Source organism: Rhinolophus sinicus, linkage group LG03, assembly GCF_036562045.2.
Source record: "Rhinolophus sinicus isolate RSC01 linkage group LG03, ASM3656204v1, whole genome shotgun sequence".
NCBI classification, from domain to species: domain Eukaryota; kingdom Metazoa; phylum Chordata; class Mammalia; order Chiroptera; family Rhinolophidae; genus Rhinolophus; species Rhinolophus sinicus.
The window spans coordinates 10,706,873-10,726,751 of record NC_133753.1 but is presented as its reverse complement, the minus strand read 5'-3'; the positions used below and the strand labels follow the sequence as shown (position 1 = coordinate 10,726,751).

The 19,879-nt window shown below is 38.0% G+C and overlaps 1 protein-coding gene across 2 annotated transcripts in view; it reads left to right on the top strand.

Moving 5' to 3' along the window:
• The window catches only part of CPSF2 (cleavage and polyadenylation specific factor 2), a 35,914-nt gene that overhangs the window by 4,266 nt on the left and 11,769 nt on the right, over positions 1 to 19,879 (top strand). The window contains exons 1-8 of one of the 2 annotated variants that reach the window (XM_019745310.2): positions 222 to 345; positions 7,169 to 7,350; positions 8,393 to 8,552; positions 8,631 to 8,736; positions 9,726 to 9,855; positions 10,512 to 10,627; positions 11,882 to 12,069; positions 12,756 to 13,046. In XM_019745310.2, the coding sequence (XP_019600869.1) occupies positions 7,202 to 7,350; positions 8,393 to 8,552; positions 8,631 to 8,736; positions 9,726 to 9,855; positions 10,512 to 10,627; positions 11,882 to 12,069; positions 12,756 to 13,046 (1,140 nt within the window). In that variant the 5' untranslated portion in view covers positions 222 to 345; positions 7,169 to 7,201. Of the gene's footprint in view, positions 1 to 221; positions 346 to 7,168; positions 7,351 to 8,392; positions 8,553 to 8,630; positions 8,737 to 9,725; positions 9,856 to 10,511; positions 10,628 to 11,881; positions 12,070 to 12,755; positions 13,047 to 19,879 lie in introns of those variants that run through there. The other variant, XM_074327026.1, reaches the window with a different exon arrangement.

The window sequence follows — 19,879 nt, the reverse complement described above, 5'->3', positions numbered from 1 at the left end:
AATGTAACCAAAAGCACTAAACTACAAAATACTTGACAATATAGGTCTCCACAGAAGTTCACGGGTCATCTGTTCTGTCACCTGTCCTTATTAGTTTCCTTAAATATCTTAACCTGTCAATTCTAACCCTCAACACAGCTGTTAGGTACTGTTTGTATCTAACTTTGTTACTTCCCCATAAGTAACTGGGAATATGAGGGTGTGGGTGATCTTAGCCTTGGTCTCTGATGACACATCTTTGCTTTTGGTGATCGTTCCTCATTCTTCCATTGCTGCCCTTCCGAGTCTTAGTCTTCTCGTGATTTCTTGGCTGTAGTCTCCATTAGAATGGATGACTGAACCAAGGTAAGCAAAATCTTTAACAATTTCCATATATTCACTGTCTATGTTAAAGTTGTGTATTTCTTCTGCAGGCATGATTTTTGTCTTCTTGATAGTCAAATGCAGTCCTGCTTTGACACTTTCTTCTTTCACTTTCATCGAAAGTCTTTTCAAATCATAGCTAGTCTCTGCCAGTAAGATGGCGTCATCTGCATATCTTAAGTTACTGATATTTCTTGCACCGATTTTCACTTCTCCTTCCTCTGAGTCCAGCCCAGTTTTTCACATGACATGTTCTGTGTGCAGATTAAACAAAAAAGGGAGATAAAAGGCACCCTTGTCTGACACCTGTGCCTGTAGGAAACCATTCCGACTCCACATTCTGTCCTGACAGTGGCTTCCCGTCCACAAGACAGGTTACGTCTGTTTCCTTCAAAGCAACCTATAGCTTTTCACAATCTACACAAGCAAAGCTTTCCTGTAGTCTCTACAACCTAGACTAACCTTCTAAAAGTGTTCGGAGCACTTTAGTACCTAACGCATGCTTACAATTACACGTCAGGTGCCTCTTCCCCTTCTGACTCCAGCTTGAACACCTGGCACGTCTTGCTCCATAGAAGGTGGAAGCCTGTGTTGCATCCCCTTGAGCATCACTTATGTGGGAAATTAGAGCAATGGTCCTATGCTTACTGCATCTCCTTTCTCAAGAACTGGGATGTATGTTGAATGTCTCATATTTGTTGACATATTCTTATTAGGATTTTGACAGATTTAGTCTCCGTGGGTTGGAATCGTTCTATTGATACCCCATCTACCTTTGGTGATTTATCTCTTCCCTATACTTTCAGGGCAGCTTTCACTTCACTTTCTAGAATTACAGGTTCTTTCCCATAGGAATCTTCTTCAAGGTGTCTGTCATCCTTTTATAACTCTTCCGTATAGATTTTCAGGTACTCTTTCTACCTTCCCTTTATTTTCTCCTGGTCAGATAATGTGCTTCCTTCCTGGTCATTCATTCAGCATTTCTATTCTAGGTTTGAATTTCCCTTTTATTTCTCTCCTGGTAGCAATCCCTTATTTTTCCTTTTTTGTTGTTCTCTTCTATCTCCTTACATTGACTATTGTAATTTTCTTTATGTTTATGTGGTAGTCGTTGAAAAACTGCATTCAGGATTCTAACCTGCTTTTGTCACCTTTTACTTTTGCCTTTATCCTGTCTCTAACAATTTTTAGTTTTCTTCTGTCATCCACCCCAATGTTTCTTTTCTTTTCACTTCTGGCATTGTCTTTTCACATTCTTCTCTAATTTTCTAGTTTCAGTTCACATTTCTTCTGGTTCTTGGTCAATTATGTTGAAAAGTTTAAGTCTGTTTTTTATGTGGACTTTACATCCAGCAGGAATGTTATTTATGTTATATTTTGGCACTTTGATTCTTATAGTTTTCCTCTTCAGCTTCACTCTGCGTTGCTATTAACAGTGTGTGGTCAGTACCACAGTCTGCTCCTGGTCTTGTGCCGGCAGAGAGAACACAGCTTCTCCATCTCCTGCTTCCAATTACATAGTCTATTTGATTTCTATGTGGCCATCTAGTGAGATCCATGTCTAAGTCATCTCTTCAGTTGTTTGAAGCATGTGTTTGTGATGGACAGTTTGTTGGCCTCGCAGAAATCCATGAGCCAATCTCCTGCTTCATTTCTGACCTCTAGCCCAAAATTTTGACAACATTTGATTCTGCTTTATTTATTTCTTACTTTTGAGTTCCAATCACCTGAAATTATCAGCATGTCTTGTTTTGGAGTGTGATTAATTTCCTCTTGGATCCTGGCGTAAAAGCTTTCATCGTCTTCAGCCTTTGTATTTGGAGGATAGATTGAATGAGGGTTATGTTAATTAAGTTTTCCTGGAAGTCTGATTGATATTATTTGGTCAGACCTTGCATTGTAGCCCCTGACTGTCTGTGCCACACCTTGCCTCAGTAGTAAAGCCACTCCATTTCTTCTGAATTTGTCATTTCCAGAGGAGAACATTTAGTAGCTGCCTGACTGGAAATGTCCTGTTTCTGTTCATTTCAGTTCGCCAACACCAAGCACTGCAATGTTTAGACGTTCCATTTCTTGCTTTACAATTTCCAGTGTCCCTTGGTTCACGCTTCTTACGAAGTTCCATGTTCTGATTTTATGTGTTGTGTAGCATTGTAATTTCCTTTCACCTTTGTGCGTGTCGGCTGCTCGTCGTCCTTTTGGCTTTGGTCTTGTTGCGTCATTAGCAATAGTGCTGTTTGTACTTTTCTGTTTTTCCCCAGTAACTGAGTGCTTTCCAACCTGGGAGTCTCATCTTTCAGCACTATCTCGTATTTCATTTTGGAGTCTCATTATAGGGTTTTTAAGGTAAAATGAAAGATACAAATAAAAGAAAATGCAGCAATGGTTTACCATTGCCTTCTGCTGTGCAGTGTGTGGGTCCAGACCAGTAGCACTCGGGTCCGTGGTGTTGCATTTACCAAGTGCCTATGAAATGTCAGTGCGCCTGCAGGAATAACTGTGGTACAAGAAACTTTTTGGCAAGGAGAACTTCTTAGCTCCTTTCCAGAGTCGTATTTGTACACATTTTTCATCAAATAGAGAATTAGTATCTTTGTACTTCTCACACCTTACAAATAGGAACTCGCTAAGTCAACATGTATTTTTAATTTTAACTTGTTTCAACAACTATTTTTTGAAAAACCACTATGCACAAGACGTGTGCTAATACAGTAAGGAGACAAAAATAGATCAAGCCTAATCCTGCACTCAGAGACTTCTCCCAAGAGGGAGATGCATATAAATGGGAAATTGTTAATGGCATGATAAGGGCACTAAGCTTATTTAATACTAGGCGTGCTTCATTCATTCATTTAGGAAGCATTTATTGCCCACCACTATGTACCGTGTTTCCCCAAAAAAATCAGGCCTAACCGGAAAATAAGCCCTAGCATGATTCTTCAGGATGACATCCCTGAACATAAGCCCTAATGCATCTTTTGGAAAAAAAATTAATATAAGACCCGGTCTTATTTTTGGGGAAACACGGTATTAGGCACTGTGGGGGCATCAGACTATAACTGTGGTCAAATAGACAAGGTCCCTACTTTCATGGAGTCCATATTCTAGTGTGTGGTTTAGAAGGAGAAAAGGGAATGGATAAAGTGAGTAAATAAAGAAACAGCAAGGGTAGAAAGCACTGAGTCTTTTGAGGGAAATAGAATGATGTCAACAGGGTGTAACTAAGGTGGGGAAGGACATTAGGGTGATCAGAAAACGTCTCTCAAATAATAAATTTGAAGCAAGGAAATGTGTGAGGTATGATAAAAAAATACAATGAATGTTTAAATTAAAAAAAAAAATTATTACAGTAAAAGATACATTGCCATTAATCCCCTTCGAAATACTCCCCCTTGCTTCGAACACACTTATCCCATCATTGTTGCCACTTTCTGAAGCAGTTCTGGAAGTCCTCTTTTGTGAGCGTCTTTAGTTGGGCTGCCGTGGCTGCCTTGATGTCCTGAATCCTTTTGACTTTGGGGAAGAGCCAGAAGTCACATGGTGCCAGATCCAGTGAATAACGTGGATGAGGACACACCGTAATGTTTTTATTTGACAGAAATTGCTGTACCAGAAGCGATGTGTGACACACTTTATGACACGCTGTGATCAAAAACTATGGTGAATGCTGCTGCCGAGTGCCATCCAACAGAAAGGCAGGGATCTTCAATATGGGAGGCGGCACATTGAACCTCAGTAACAGTGTGTGACAAGTTTCAACTTGTTTGGTTTAGTCAGGTGTGAGCTACGGTTGAGAGAAGGTGTGTTTTAAAGTTTGCTGTAAATCATCCTCCATCATGACAGTGCTCCATGTCACACATCGCTTCTGGTACAGCAATTTCTGTCAAATAAAAACATTGTGGTGTGTCCTCATCCACCTTATTCACTGGATCTGGTACCATGCGACTTCTGACTCTTCCCCAAAGTCAAAATGATTCAGGACATCAAGGCAGCCATGACAGTGCAACTAAAGACACTCACGAAAGAGGACTTCCAGAACTGCTTCAGAAAGTGGTACGAATAATGGGATAAGTGTGTTCAAAACGAGGGGGGGAATTTTGAGGAGGATTAATGGCAATGTGTCTTTTACTGTAATATATATATTTTTTTAATTTAAACATTCACCGTATTGTTTGATCACACCTTGTTCAAACTAGTTAGAGATCTTGGTCACAGTGGACATAGAAGGAAGTTCGGGAAATATAATGGAGGTTACGATACAGGATTTACTGATGGATTAGACAGATCTGGGAAGCAAAGTAAAGGAAGGAATCAAGGATGATGCCATCAGAGACCAAACGATACTAAAAGCTATAGGACTGGGTGAGACTACACAAAGAGAAAAAAGAAAGAAGTCCTGCCGGCGGAAATGAAGCACCGCCACATTTAGAAGTTTGAAAAGAGAAAGAGAAATTAACAAAGGAGATTGAGGACTGGCAGTTAGATACAAGGAAAACGAGAAGAGCGTTTGACAGAAGCAGAAAAGAAGGCGTTTCCAGGAGGATGGAGTAATTAATTTTATTGAATGCTACAACAAAATTTCTAATAAGCTGAGGCTAGAGAAATGTCCACTGCCTTATGTCATGTAGAGGTTTGTCAGTGACCTTGATGAAAGCAGTTCTAGTGATACGTTGGAGAAAGATGCCAGATTTGGTACTGTGAAAGGGAAAATGGAGACACATTGATGGGCAAGTATTCTGAGACATGTGTTCTGATAGGGGAGCATAGAAATGATGGCGTGGTTGCAGGGGATGGTAGGATTAAGAGAGGGTTCCTTTAAGTTGGGAGTATCTGTATATGCTAATAGGAAAGGTACATCAGTGATACGTGGATGATACAGTGATGAGCGTCTGTCCGCCAGGAGAGAGGGATCCAGAGCACACAGGGATTGGCCCTGGATGAGAGCAGGGCTACTTGTTCCATATACTGGAGACACAAGAGTGTACATGCTGATAGGTTAAGAGATACGGTATTTGGAAAATGAGGAGCTGCTGTCTACTTTTATTTGCTAATTGAAGAATGAGGTGAGATTATCAGCTGAGAGCAGGGTGGAGGGAGGGGTGACCATGCTTGAGCAGAGAAGAGATGTGAAATAATAGTCTCAGACACGGAAAGTCAGGCTACTAAGAAAAATAGGACTGAGAGGTAGTACTTAGTACCTGTTTGTGTTCTTCGGCCAAGAATTTAAAGAGTAAACAACACGGTTGTGTGATTTCCCCCCGTCCCCGGCAACGTTCAGCTACTGGGATAGACAGACGAAGTGAATGACGAGTCCGTCAGGGTTGGGGTTGGCTAGGCCCGCACAGAGAGGGACTAGAGTCGCGAGACACTTGAGAGTGTTTGCAACATAATCATGATGGGTCATATATCCACAGTGAGGACATGAGTAGAGACCAGAGGGTAGTGAAAAAGTCGTCAGTGGATTAGAGATACCAGTGAGGCCAAAGGGTTTTGCAGTGAGAACACTACAAGAGTAAGTGAGGTGGTCGGCCGTGAGAGATTGAGGCTCGAAGGTGACATTTTGAAAGTGGTGCCGCTTACTGGTAGTGATGAGTATAAACGATGGTGGGGGCTGAAGTGAAATGAAGATTACTGGAGTTGAGAAAATCAAGGAACTAAAGGTCAACATAGAAGTTACTGAAAGGAAGACTGAGTCAGAACGAAAGTTCTCAGTGAGCGAGCTCAGATGAATGGATGCCAGCAATGAGAAGGAAGGAAGGAAAGCTCATGGTGAACTAACTGGGTGGCATGACCTTTAGTGGGACTGGAGTATTTGAAGGGGAAGACGTAGCTTGGAAGCCGCAGCAGGAGCAAGGAACCCATACTTCCTGCTTTTGAGGTACGGGGCGTACAAGAGAAAAAGCCTCTTGAGAAGGCTGCAGAAGAAACAGTATTATTTGAGAACAGCCAGATCTCTGAAAATAAGCAGGTGAAGAGAACCTCTAGAGAAGTTGAAGTAACGGGTGACTCTAATCATAGTTCCAAAGGGTGTCCTGGGGGGACTTGGGAGGGAGAAGAGGTAGGTGGTTGTGTCCGACTAGCAGATGTACATGTCGGTGATGATGGGTAAGTAGGAGTCTTGGAGGTTTGGCTGTGGCTGAGGAGAACAAGCTGGGAGGTGTAGTGCGATTAGCCCCCTGACGGGGGACAGTGTACCTTAGTTTGTTGATACAGCCTTGGGTGGACGGTGACAGATCATTAGGTGTGCAGTGACCTCTCCTACTTGCATAGTTGCATGAGGGAAAGGCTCATTTATTTTAAGGAGCTTAGATCTGGAATGTTTCTGTGGAGCTGTGTCTTGTTAGTGAATATTTTTATAACTTCTGTTTAATAGCACACAATTCTAGTTCTAGGCCCTAAATCTCAACAGATGTGTGCACGTTATAGCTTCTTGAAATATAAGTAGTAGGCATCCCAATACCCTTTTGATATATATATTAATCCTCATGTTTTATAGACTGGGATACATGGGTGAGGAAAGGTGAATTAGCTTGTCTGTAACCGCAGAGGAGTAGATTCAGATCTGGGTCTGTCTGATTCCAAAGTCCACTACTTTTCATCAAAGCGCAGCGGGGAGCCACAGACTGTAAACAAGATCATGCTTGCACTTGTAAACTTGGCAGTGATGGAAATGGGTCTTTAAAATGTTTGCTTTCCGTGTCTATGGAATTTCTGCCCACTTAGACATTTGATATAATTTTAATTTGTCTATTATGTATGTTAGACTGTACTTTATGCTTAACTATATTTTTATTTCTTTTGAAAGAACCTTTTGGATTGTTGTTATTGGACCAAAAAAATGACATCCATAATCAAATTAACTACCCTCTCAGGGGTTCAAGAAGAGTCTGCTCTTTGTTATCTTCTCCAAGTTGACGAGTTTAGGTTTTTATTGGACTGTGGCTGGGATGAGCACTTTTCTATGGATATTATAGATTCCCTGAGGAAGTAAGTTACTTTTACTATTTCTAGACTTTCAGTAAATCAACTTCTCTTTTCTACGCTGTATTACCGTTTTCATGTTACACAGTGTTTGCTTTTTTGGCTCTAATTTAGTTTATAGTAGAAGACTTAGTTTTCCTTATGCCAAATAGTGACTGTTTTCACTTGTAAAGTTTGACTGACTTATAAGCTGTTATTTGAAATTTGGCAAAATCTTACGTTGTTACTTGGCTAATAGATCTCAGTAGAAATGTTTGCACACTTATTTTGAAAAAGAGCTAGATGAAGTTTATAAGAATTCGAAGAGAGGAAAAACCTTCCATGTGAAAGTTCTGTAGCCAGAGCACCTTAGCTTACTTTTTGTATCTTTTAATGATAGACATGGAGAATTGGTGCTCAGAATAATGACCATGAGATACAAAGGGATACTAACCCATCAAAGAAAAATTCAGTTATATTTGCAGTATTGTACTAATTACGGAAGGGAACAGGACTTAAACATTTAAAAAACTTAGAGCTTTTAAAAAATGGTTTTTCTTGTTAATTTCTTTTGTCAATGAGAGCATATGCTTTGAAATTGAAGTTTTACTGTAAAGAATGTGCTGTCAGTCATGATAAAAAGCAGGGACAAAAATCTGTAATAAATATGTGGCCATTTAAATATCATCGCCTTAATTTCTGAAATTCCAAGCTGAGTTCTAGTTATACCATTTAATAGTATAAAAGGTAGCCATTTGAAATCAGCTTACAATGTGGTGTCTGCTGTTTTGCTTTCTTTTACTTTTCTTTTTTAAAAGTTCTATGCACTGTCTACGTGTATTTACATGCAACTGATACCATAATTTTGATATCTATGCAGGACAGGGGTGGTAATAATTGAAACCTATATATCATAGGTTTCATACTTTTCAGCTCTTAGTTTTGCTCTTTTACCCCAGCGTAGTCTTCAGAATATTGAGAGGACTCAGATTGGTGAGTTAGTTTTGAGTATCCTGCCTTTATCCTTAAAACAGGCTTTGAGAAAGTCATTTCACTTGCATTCTCGTAGGCACGTTCACCAGATCGATGCCGTGCTATTGTCTCACCCCGACCCCCTCCATCTCGGTGCCCTCCCGTACGCCGTCGGAAAGTTGGGTCTGAACTGTGCTATCTATGCAACCATTCCTGTTTATAAAATGGGACAGATGTTCATGTATGATCTTTATCAGGTAATTGGAGCAATTGAAAAATTTTTTAACACTCATGCAGTGATCATTTTTAACCTTTTACTTGTGTTATTCTTTTAGTCTCGACACAATACAGAAGATTTTACACTCTTTACATTAGATGATGTGGATGCAGCCTTTGATAAAATACAGCAGTTAAAATTCTCTCAGATTGTGAATTTGAAAGGTAAAAAATGTTTCCAGTTTTAAATAATTGGACTAATGGGATTTAACCTACTGAAAAGTACAAGGGGAATTTGTAGTAAAAATTGTAGGTACTATGCTGTGAAGAATACAAAATTAGCGTTTTTTGATAAGAACTCTGATCTTCCCCCACATCCTCTGGATTTTAAACTATTCCAGACGAAGTACTCACAAAATGTTCACAACTCGGGCCTTTTCCCGTTTCACTTGGAAAAGACTTATTTGGGTTTACTGTGTAGAATGCACAGATGTGATGTGGGCAGGTCCTTCGAGGAGCTCACCATTTCATTAGGTTGAAGAGATAAAGTAGCTCAGATGACTAAACATAGTGACTGAAGTAAATGAAGTGCTATCGCGGCACAGAGTAGAAAATGACTGAATTCTAGGACCAAGCATTAAAATGATTATTATTTAATTAGGTCAGGAAGGCATGTGTTAAGTATATATTCATCATCTACAGAGAATTGTATTAAAGATTTTCAGATGTGAACCCTGGCATTAAAAAAATGGTGCAACAGTGGAATCTCAATGAATGGTCTCATCAGTTTTGCTTGTACTTAGTTTTTCTGTAGGATAAATTCTTTACTGTAATGAGATTTGAATGGTCAGTTTAGAGGTTAGCAAAAATGGAAACACTTGATAAATGTGTGTGTAATATAAATATAAAAATTATTAATCCATACTAAGTAATTTAACAGTAAAAGTAATTTTAAGTCCAGTCTCTAGCCTCCTATTCAAAAGCACAAATATGTCTTCAAGCATACATCATAAAATGACACGAGTATGTGCCTCCATGAGGGAATGGAGTAGCTGGGGGACAGGAGAATAGACTTGCATTTCACTGTATGCCTTTTCACTTCTGAATTTTATGTCATCGTATGAAATACCTATTAAAAAATAGCTTACCAATAAATAACCTTTCTTTAGGGTTGTAAAAGAAATCTGAGTATTCTCATTATCTTGTTGACACAGGAAAAGGCCATGGCTTGTCCATCACACCTCTGCCAGCTGGTCACATGATCGGTGGAACAATATGGAAAATAGTCAAAGATGGAGAAGAAGAAATTGTGTATGCCGTTGACTTCAACCACAAGAGGGAGATGTAGGTATAGCAAGAGAAAAGCCAACGAAAATGCAATGGGTGTTACTTTGTACTTTGGAGGGAAAAGTTTAGACGAGAAATCTAGAGCAATTCAAAAGCACCAAATAGTGAATATTTTCAAAATTACGTAATTGTTTGCATTGTAAAGGAAAATCACGATATCAGAGATAAAAGATATATTTGAAATGTCCACGTTAGTATCCTCTCTAAAACAATATCTCCCTGGAGATGCTGCAAAGGAGATTAATTTTTGTACATCAAACTATATATGCACTGACCTGCTATTTAAAGGAAGTTTGTGATTTTGTTGTTTTTTTTGTTTTTTTCTCTGGTAAAGTCAGTATTACCATCTAATATAAATATATTTAAAGTCAGACTCCCTTTAAAAGGAGACACAATAGTTTAATGTTAAATACTTCAGTTTGTATGCACAGCATATTATATCGATTATATCTGAATGATGGTAAATCTGGAACTCTGGAAGATCTTAATTTTTTTTTAATTTACCAGATTTTCTTATCAGTGATCATGTATGTATACTTTTATAGTTAGAGGAAAGAAGAACCTTACAAAAGAAGTTCTTATTTTTTAGGTAAGATAAGCTATTGTTTATTTGAATTGATATAAAATATTTCTCTTCGTCAACTTTGTTACAGCCACTTAAATGGATGTTCCCTGGAAATGCTAAGCAGACCCTCCCTACTCATCACAGATTCATTTAATGCCACGTATGTGCAGCCAAGGAGAAAACAGAGAGACGAGCAACTTCTGAGTATGTGTTACATAAGGTCCTTTTTAAAGAGTTGTGGAAGTGCATGGTAGTATGAGTTACTGTTTATTCGGTTCTGATTAACACTTTTCTTGTCATAAGAGATTTGCTAACTCCATTATTTCTGAAAAAATATTATGCAGCTATATCCATATTTTGTACAAAAAGATGCTCTAATTGGTTTGAATTTAACTTTTATGGGATAGGCGAAAAGATTGGCTTCTCCCTGCCTCAGCACATAGCTACCTCTCCCTGGCACACACTGATAAATATCCAGGGAATGCCAAAATATATTAAAATCTCACATAAATCTATTAGAAAAATATTTATACTCTAACAGAAAAGTGACTAAAGGAGATAAATGAGGGTGCCAATAGCTCACTGATTTTGGTGTTGAGTGTTTTACACTCTTATCTAGTAGCCTTGGTTCTAATGAGGTGCCTCTGTGTCACCTTTCATTGCTTCTGCTTTGTCTTGAGTTGCTTTACCTTCCGGTTTTTATAAGCTGCAGGGGATTTCAACAGGGAAAGTTGGATTCCACTTTTATACATGTTTGAAACCACTGCCTTCGTCCATCTACTAAAAAAGTTGTAACTCGTATACTATGTTACACTAACTTTAAGAAGGTTTTCAATTCTTGTTTTTGCTAGAGTTTGGTTTTACCAAATATTTTCAAGCAGACTTTCATCTAGAGCAAGGACATCTATTCAAATCTATTTATAAAGATACATTTGTTGGAAGAGAATATGGTCAATATTTTACAGACATACATACATTGAAAATAAGCATGTATTACAATAAAGTACAAGTGTGTATGTGCGTGTGTGTGTGTAAATTTGGGAGTTACAATGAAGTTTATCGGATGAAGTTTATCGGGACAGGTGAAATGGAGTAAACTGGAAACCCCAGGCTGGTTGCATTTGTCCTACTCATTCAATTTTCCCAGTGTACTATACAAATATCATTTTCTATGTGTACTATGGGTGGAAGGGTTGGAAACAAACCATTGATTTATAATTTTTCAATGAAAAAAATTGAGAGTTGATGGCATTGTTTTTCACTCCTAGAAAGATACATTCACCGAATAAAAAACATTTGCCATCATTTGAATGAAATTCTTTTGTTTTGTATCTGGCCCAATAATTGCTTATTTATAAATGATAGTTTTTATAGTAAAAACATGGGGATAAAATTACTTTCAATTTTGTAGCAAAGTATTGTTATGTTCTATAGGGATTTTACATTCTTGTTTTCTAGCAAATGTCCTGGAAACACTTCGAGGTGATGGAAATGTATTAATAGCAGTGGACACTGCAGGCAGAGTTTTGGAACTTGCTCAACTCCTGGATCAGATTTGGAGAACGAAAGATGCAGGATTGGGTGTTTACTCATTGGCACTCCTGAATAATGTCAGTTACAATGTGGTGGAGTTTTCTAAGTCGCAGGTTGGTTTTCATGTTATTTGTAATAAAGGAGTTTGCTACAGAGCTTGGGCTTATGGAAACAATATGGGAATGTCCCTCTGGGTTTTATTTTTCTGTTGATGAGGTTGATGGTGATAGTGGTGATCATGATAATGACGATAGTAATAAAAGCTAATCATTAATCACTTAACTGTTCTTCGTGCTTTATGTGTATCATGTCGTTTAATCCTTACATACCCTATGAAGTAGGTTCTGTTTCCCCCCATTTTATAGATTGGGCAAGTTGCTTCTCCTCTACACTTACTACCACAATCTGTACAATGGAGACAAAAATAGAACCAACCTTATAGGATATAAATGTTAGAATTCATTTTTCTCGTCCTTGTGAATAAGCTCCTGTCCTTGAAATAGCAATCTCTGGAGTAAGATATTCATTTAGAACCTACACACGGCCTTCTTAATAGATTTAAGGTAACTTCTAAGTGAAACATAATGCAAAATTGGGTTTTTAGGGATGAACGCTGGGGTGGCAGGATCTATTGGGGAACAGAGGCAGAAAATAAGCTGCTTGTCAAAATAATACAAATTAAGCAACCAGTGGTGGGGAGCAAGACTTAAGATAGAACTTGACCTCTGGACTGTTGTAAAATACACTGAAGTTATAATATAGCATTTTCTAATTATTGTCATCTTTCCCCCTATATTAGGTAGAATGGATGAGTGATAAACTGATGAGATGTTTTGAAGACAAAAGAAATAACCCATTTCAGTTTCGCCACCTCTCTTTGTGTCATGGTCTTTCTGACTTGGCCCGAGTGCCTAGCCCGAAAGTGGTCCTTGCCAGCCAACCCGACTTGGAATGCGGATTTTCTAGGGATCTCTTTATTCAATGGTGTCAGGACCCCAAGAACTCAATCATTCTAACTTACAGAACCACTCCTGGGACTTTAGCACGTTTCCTAATTGATAATCCTTCTGAAAAAGTTACAGAAATAGAGGTAAGCACTTGCGTGTGAACTTTATCTTAACACTGTTTTGGGGATACAGTATGTGTGATGTATAAAAATCAGTGACCAAAAAGAAAACTCGAAACTTTTTCAGGATTTTTATCAGAATAACAGTGGAGAGCTTTTAATTGCACAAATGTCAGAACTCCTTAATTGGAAATTCTCATTTTTGAACCCTTCCATGGTACCCTCTAGAACCACACCCAGACAGTGTATACATTACACTGTCTTCTCAGTCTCTCTCCTTTCTGTAATTGGAATCCGGCTGTTTCCTACTGACACTCTTTTTCCTGTAGCCCTCCCAGGTAGATGCTCTTTTTTTCTCTTTCACGGTGCATGTGCTTTGGGTGGGGTAGGTGTTCTTGGTCTATATTGCAGCTTTGAAGCCATTTCTCTTCCCTCTGTATGTAGTTCATGCGTCAGACTTGACAATACGCTAACCCCTCCTTGTTCCTGACATTTACCCATCTCTTGGTCCTTCTCTGTCATTCAACAGTGACTTCGCACCCTGGTTCACAGCCTTCCTGCCCACTCGTCCTCTGGACTCCATTCTGGATGATGTTAGCTTTCATGTCTGTGCGGTTCCTTGGCCCTCTCCGTTTCTTGACTCTATTTCTTAGTGAATTTCTCCAGTCCGCCCCAGCATCCCTTCCCTCAGTTGTGCCCTCAACCTTGTGCTGACGGAACAGTGTCCACATCTCTGCCCCAGGCATTCCACTCGGGTCTGACAGCCGGCTTTCTCTATGGCTGCCATATGGCTCCAGCAGTGTCTCGGTCCCCTTGGGACTTTGAGTTCACGACCCTCACCCCTTTTACTGTCCGTTGCCCTTCCAACTTTGAGTCCGTGGTCCATTATCATTTTGCAAACACCTTCAGCTCTCTTACCCCCCTTTCTGTTATTGTACTCAGCTAGCAAAGCCTTGACTTTAGTCAAACCGTTTGCTTAATTTGAGCCTATACCCAAGCAACGTTATGTTACTGGAGTTGAACACACTACTGTGTGGACAGGGTTTCCTTCACCTTCATGATCCCACATCTCAGAAGGGCACCCAGTACTAGCACGCAGCCTTCTGTGTGCTGTTCCTGTTCTCATACTCCAGTAAGACAATGTCACATCTTGTTTCTTCTCAAAAATCCTACAACTCCATCTCAGTCATCACCCATTGCACGTGACCTTGTTTCCAACTTAACTGAGAAGCGGGAGTCGTCAGACAGGAATTCCCTCATCTCCTCACACTGACTGCCTGACCTGTTCATGCATTTGCATTCTTTGCCTTGTCTCCTGTTACAGGAGCAAGACAATTAGTTAAATAGTCAAGATTCCAAAAGATCATTTTGCTGATAACCAATCCATCAAATCTACCAATTTTCCCAAAACTAGTATCATTAACTTAAAGTTTATAAAACTTGATACTGAGTGGGTTGATAATTGCCGGGGTTGTGCAAAGTTTTAGATGACTGCTTTTCATTTTGTCTTCATAGCAGCCATTTTAAGGAATGTTTAGTTTGTTAAAAGCTGAATGAGTAGTAAGGGTTTGTTACTAACTGGACATAAGAAAAACAAATCTGATCCAGATTCACTATAAAAGCAGACTGTTGAAGAATGATTCAGAGCAAGCATACCAAAGTAAAATGCTGTCTTTGGGGCTATTTAATAGCTTAGAAAGCTGAAAGAACTCAGAAATACTTGAATACTTGAAATACTTTCATCAGATATGAAATACTATATGAGGCAATATTCATTACTAGAAATTCAATTAAGGCTGGTATGCCATGTGAGAAATTAATAAAACAGTATTAAAAGAGGTTTAAGTTTGAAAAAAAGGAAAATGACATTCGTAGCTGAAACTTGAAATGTTAGGTTTTGGGTTTTTTCATAGGGAGTACTTTACGCTCAGGATTCTTTCCCTTCCTACCTTATTAGGGATATTTCTTCTGTAGTTATCCCTTTTCTATCCATTTTCTATCCCTTTTTCTCTACTTGGTCACATCCAAAACAATTTTTACTGTGTCTCCTCCTCTGCTCCCAAACTTGCCCTTCTTTGAGTCTTCCTTATCTCAGAGAACAGCAGCACGTTCCACCTATTGACTCAAGCCAAAAATACAGAAATTTTAAAAATATCCTGAAGAAATTCCACCTGTGGACTGCAGCTTCAGCCCATGCCTGAGAGTTCCATTCTGCCCTTCCTGATGGCCTGGTTAGGGATTTCCAACTTGCCTAGCCAGCCCTCATAATCATTTAAGCCAATTCCTAACAATAAAACTTTTAATGTAAAAAAAAAAATGTTCATTGAAGTGTAATATACACTGAAAAGTGTGCATATTGTAAGCATACACTGTGATGACTTCACAAATTGAATCTGCTTCTCTAGCCTGTATCTAGATCAAGAAATAGAATACTAGCAGTACCCCAGGCGCCCCCTTTCTGATCTTCCCTGTCCCTTCCAAGGGACACAGAAGAGCAGAAACTTACTTCCAATTCCTTACTTTTCTCTCAACACCCATAATCTAGCCGCGAGTCCTATTGGCTTAACCTCCAGATCCAGCCTGCCTACCTTTCTCCAGCTCCACTGCCATCATCCCGGCCAGCATCCTAGCCCGTCCTAAATGGTTTTGCCAGTAGTTTCCTGTGCAGTAGTTTCCTGTGCAGTAGTTTCCTAACTGGTTTCTCTATTTTTACTTTTATACTCTCATAATCCTTTCTTCTCATAGCAGCCAAAGAGATCTCGGTCTTTCTCTGTCTCTCTCTCTTTATTGTGGTAAAAACCACATCACAAAGTTTACCATTTAACCATTTCTCAGGGTTCAGCGCAACAGTATTACCGGTGGGCACACTGTTGTACAGAAGCTCTCGAGCACTTTTCATCGTGCGAAACTGAAACTCTAGGCCCATTGAACAACAGCTCCCAAAGGCGTCTTTTAAACATTCATTTCATGTCACTCCCTTGCTGAAACCCTCCACGGCTTCTTTCTGCTCTTTGAATGAAATCCACACTCCTTCCCCAGGCTTTGAAGACCCACATGATCTGATTTCTAACCACCTTTCTGACCTTCGCGCATTCCTCTCTCTCTATGTTCTGCATTGCTACACTGCATCAGAATCTTTGCACTAGGTGTTTCTCCTGCCTGGCGTGTCCTTTCCCAGCTTTGCCCTTGTCTGGTGCCTTGTCATTCACGTCTCAGTTCAAAGGTCACCTGCTCAGGTCGGCCTTCTCTGACTACCAATCTAACTACGCAGCTGCCAACCCATCACCTTTAGTTGTTATTTTTCCTAGCACTCATTACCATCTGATATTTTCCTTGTTTGTTGTCTTGCTCTGCCCACTACCAACGAGAATACAAGTTTCATGAGAAAAGAGATCTTGTTTTCTTTTAAATCCCTAGCACACAGAGTACATTGAAGTTCCTCCAGCAGTGTGTTGGTCGGATTCAGGAATGACCGAATTAGTGAATATGTAGTAAACCAGATTTCTGATCATATTAGACAAGACTTTACTATGTATGATATTTTTTTCATGTACATGTATTGCTCTCCTGAGTCAAGTCTTAGACTCATTTAGAAAGAGCAAGGATAGTAAATGAATAAGGCTTAATAAATTGGAATAGATTTGATTAAGAAAAGGAATAACTTGGAGGTAATACAGTGAAGGAGTAGGAAAAAATATCTTAGGGTTGATTATGCTAGAAATCTGTTTCTGAATATAGCCATTAATTTCAGATATCTTAAATGAAAAATAATTTATTACAGCAACAGGCGTAAACTAAATTATGTGGTAAATGTTCTGGTAAAATGTATTTTGGGGGAAGACAGGCATCTGTTTCAGTTCCCAGTAGTGTATCATAAAGCAAAATAATGCCCCTTTCTAAACGAAACTTATTTTCAAGGAAGCGACTAGGCATATGTGGGATGCCCAATAGAAATGTGTCTCACTCCTTCCTCCTATACTGTAGAATCACTTGATTTGGGCTTAATTTTTTTGTTACTTTTTATTTTGAAATGATTTCAAAGTTAACAGAACAGTTCTAAAAATAGTATACCCAGATTCCCCAACTATCAACATTTTACTGGATTTACCTTATTACTTCTGTTATATACACATAGACACAATATTAGTTTTTTTGGAACTATTTGAAACTGCGGATGTACCACCCTGTCAACACAGGGGTGTCCATTACCTAAAAACAAGGACGCTCCCCTGCAAAACCGTAGTAATCCATTGAATTAAGGAACTAAGCATTGATATCGTGCTACCAATTCATCCACTGACCCCGCTCACCTTTTGCTAACTGCTGCCCCAACACCGTCCTTTCTGGTTACCCTTTCCTTTTGTGTTCGGGATCCCATCCAGGGTTATACATTGCATTTAGTTTTCATGACTGTTGACATTTTTGAAGCATGTATGACCTCAGTTTTTTCTATTCACATACAATATCTATATGCTTCTTTAAAAAAGAAATTGGACCAAATTATCCACATACTCTGAAACTAGCTGTTTTCATTTGAATCTTGAACAGTGTAAGTAGATACAAATTTACCTTACATATTACTTGGTATATTATAAACATTCAAATGTTTTTGAATAAATGAGTTATTTTTAATGTTATAATAATACCTTGTATATATGTATTGTCGTTATTTAATACAGTGGTTCTCAAAAATATGGTGTGGGGGTCCCGGGGTGTCCCTGAGACCCTTTCAGTTAGTCCACAAGGTCAAAATTATTTTTCATAATAATATTAAGGTATTGTTTGTCTTTTCACTGTTCTACATGTATTATACTGATGAGTAAAAGCAATGGTAGGTAAAGGGCTGGTACCTTAGCATAAATCAAGGCAGTGGCACAAACTGTACTAGTGGTCACTGCATTTTTCATTTCCACACATTTGTTTAAAAAAAGTCAGTTTCACTTATGAATGTCCTTGATGAAGCAGTAAAAGTTATTAATTTTGCTAAATTCTTCAGTAAAAGATTTCTTTAGTAATCTGGGTAACGATGGGAAGTATGTATAAAGCACTTGTGTTGCATACTAAAGTATAGTGGTTGTCTTGAAGAAAACCACTTGTATAATTGTTTGAGCTGTGAGTTGAACTAGCCACTTTTTCCTTGGAACACCATTTTTACTAAAATAATGACAATGATTATTCAGACTTGGATAATTAGCAGATATTTTCTCAAAAATGAATAAATTGAGCTGGTCACCTTAAGGAAAATGATTGATAGCATTTATTGTTTAAATTTGATAAAGTTCAAACTTTCAAGTGAAAATTAGAATTTTAGAAGACTTACACTGATCACTGTGAAATTGACAGCTTAAACGTAAAAGATTTTTCTGATGAGATTGGTGGTGATATTTGCAAATGGGATTTTTTCAAATATTGTCAACATTTGTAAGATCTATGTAACTTGGTGATCTAATATTTTCCACATAACCAATGCATGATGTTACAAAATTATGCATGAATAAAAGATCCATTCAAAGTGCAAAATAAATCAGTAAATTTTCATATAACAGAGTATGAAAAGTTATTGGTATGGTTTCAGATTCTACATTACAACTAACCTTTAAGAAACTACCACTTTTTGAGTTTTAATGTAATATGAAGAAGAATATTCATAAAAAGAATTATTCTTCAGAAAAATATTCATATTTAAATATTTTTCCTTTTCTAATTATACATCGGTTTGAGGCTGGATTTTCTTTATATACTTTAACAAAACCACCATATTACAAAAGATTGAATGCAGAAGCAGATGTGGGAATCTAGCTGTCTGCTGTTGAGCTAGACATTTAAACAGATTTGCAAAAATGTAAAATAATATATTTCCTGCCAATTTTTGTTTGCTCTGGAAAATACAATTATCTTTTGTAAAAATATGATATTATTATTAACCTGTAGTGGTTTTATTCTTTTTTAATGAACAGATTGATATTTAAAAAAATTTTCAGTTTTAATTTCTAATGTGGTAAATATTGACAAATATAACCTACAAAAAACAAGAAGCCCTGTACACCTAAATTAATAAAATGTTACATGTCAATTATGTTTTATTTTAAAAATATTAAAAGCAAAAGCTTTTGGGGGTTTGCAGTCATTTTTAAGAGTCCAAGGCAATCCCGATATCAAAAAATTTGAGAACTACTGATTTAACCATTCTGTGTTGATGGATTTTTAAAGTTGTGTAGAGTTTTTTTTATCAGAGATGTTGTTTCAGTGTATTTTTTTTCACGTTTGTGTGATTGTTTCAGCAGGATAAATTCGTACAAATAGAAATGCTGTGTTAAATGACAAGCGCATTTTTACTCTCAGATGTTGGCAAATCGCCTTCTAACACAGTTGTGCTAATTTTCCCATAGACAGTGTATGAAGGTACCCTTTTTCCCATATAGTAGTTAGCGTTGCCAATCTCACAGATTAAAAACTGGCATTGCATTTTTAAAATTTTGCATTTTTCAAAAATCATTAATGAAATGAAACATGTCTTCGTGGTTATTAGTTATTTGTTTTTATTTTGTAAAGTACTTTTATATATTTATATATTATATATACACACACACATACACAGAGGGTGACAAAAAAATGTAAACGCATTTTAAGAAAGGAAAAAACTGTATTAAAATTACACTGATGGTAACCACTTTGAGCACCTCTTGTAATTGCAGAAGTCAAACGTGACTTGTATTTATCTTTTATTATGGGTATATATTGAGTATTACAATTTTAATACAGTTTTTTCCTTTCTTAAAATGTGTATACGTTTTTTTTTTGCACCCTCTGTGTGTGTGTGTGTGTGTGTGTGTGTGTGTGTGTGTGTGTAGTCCTTT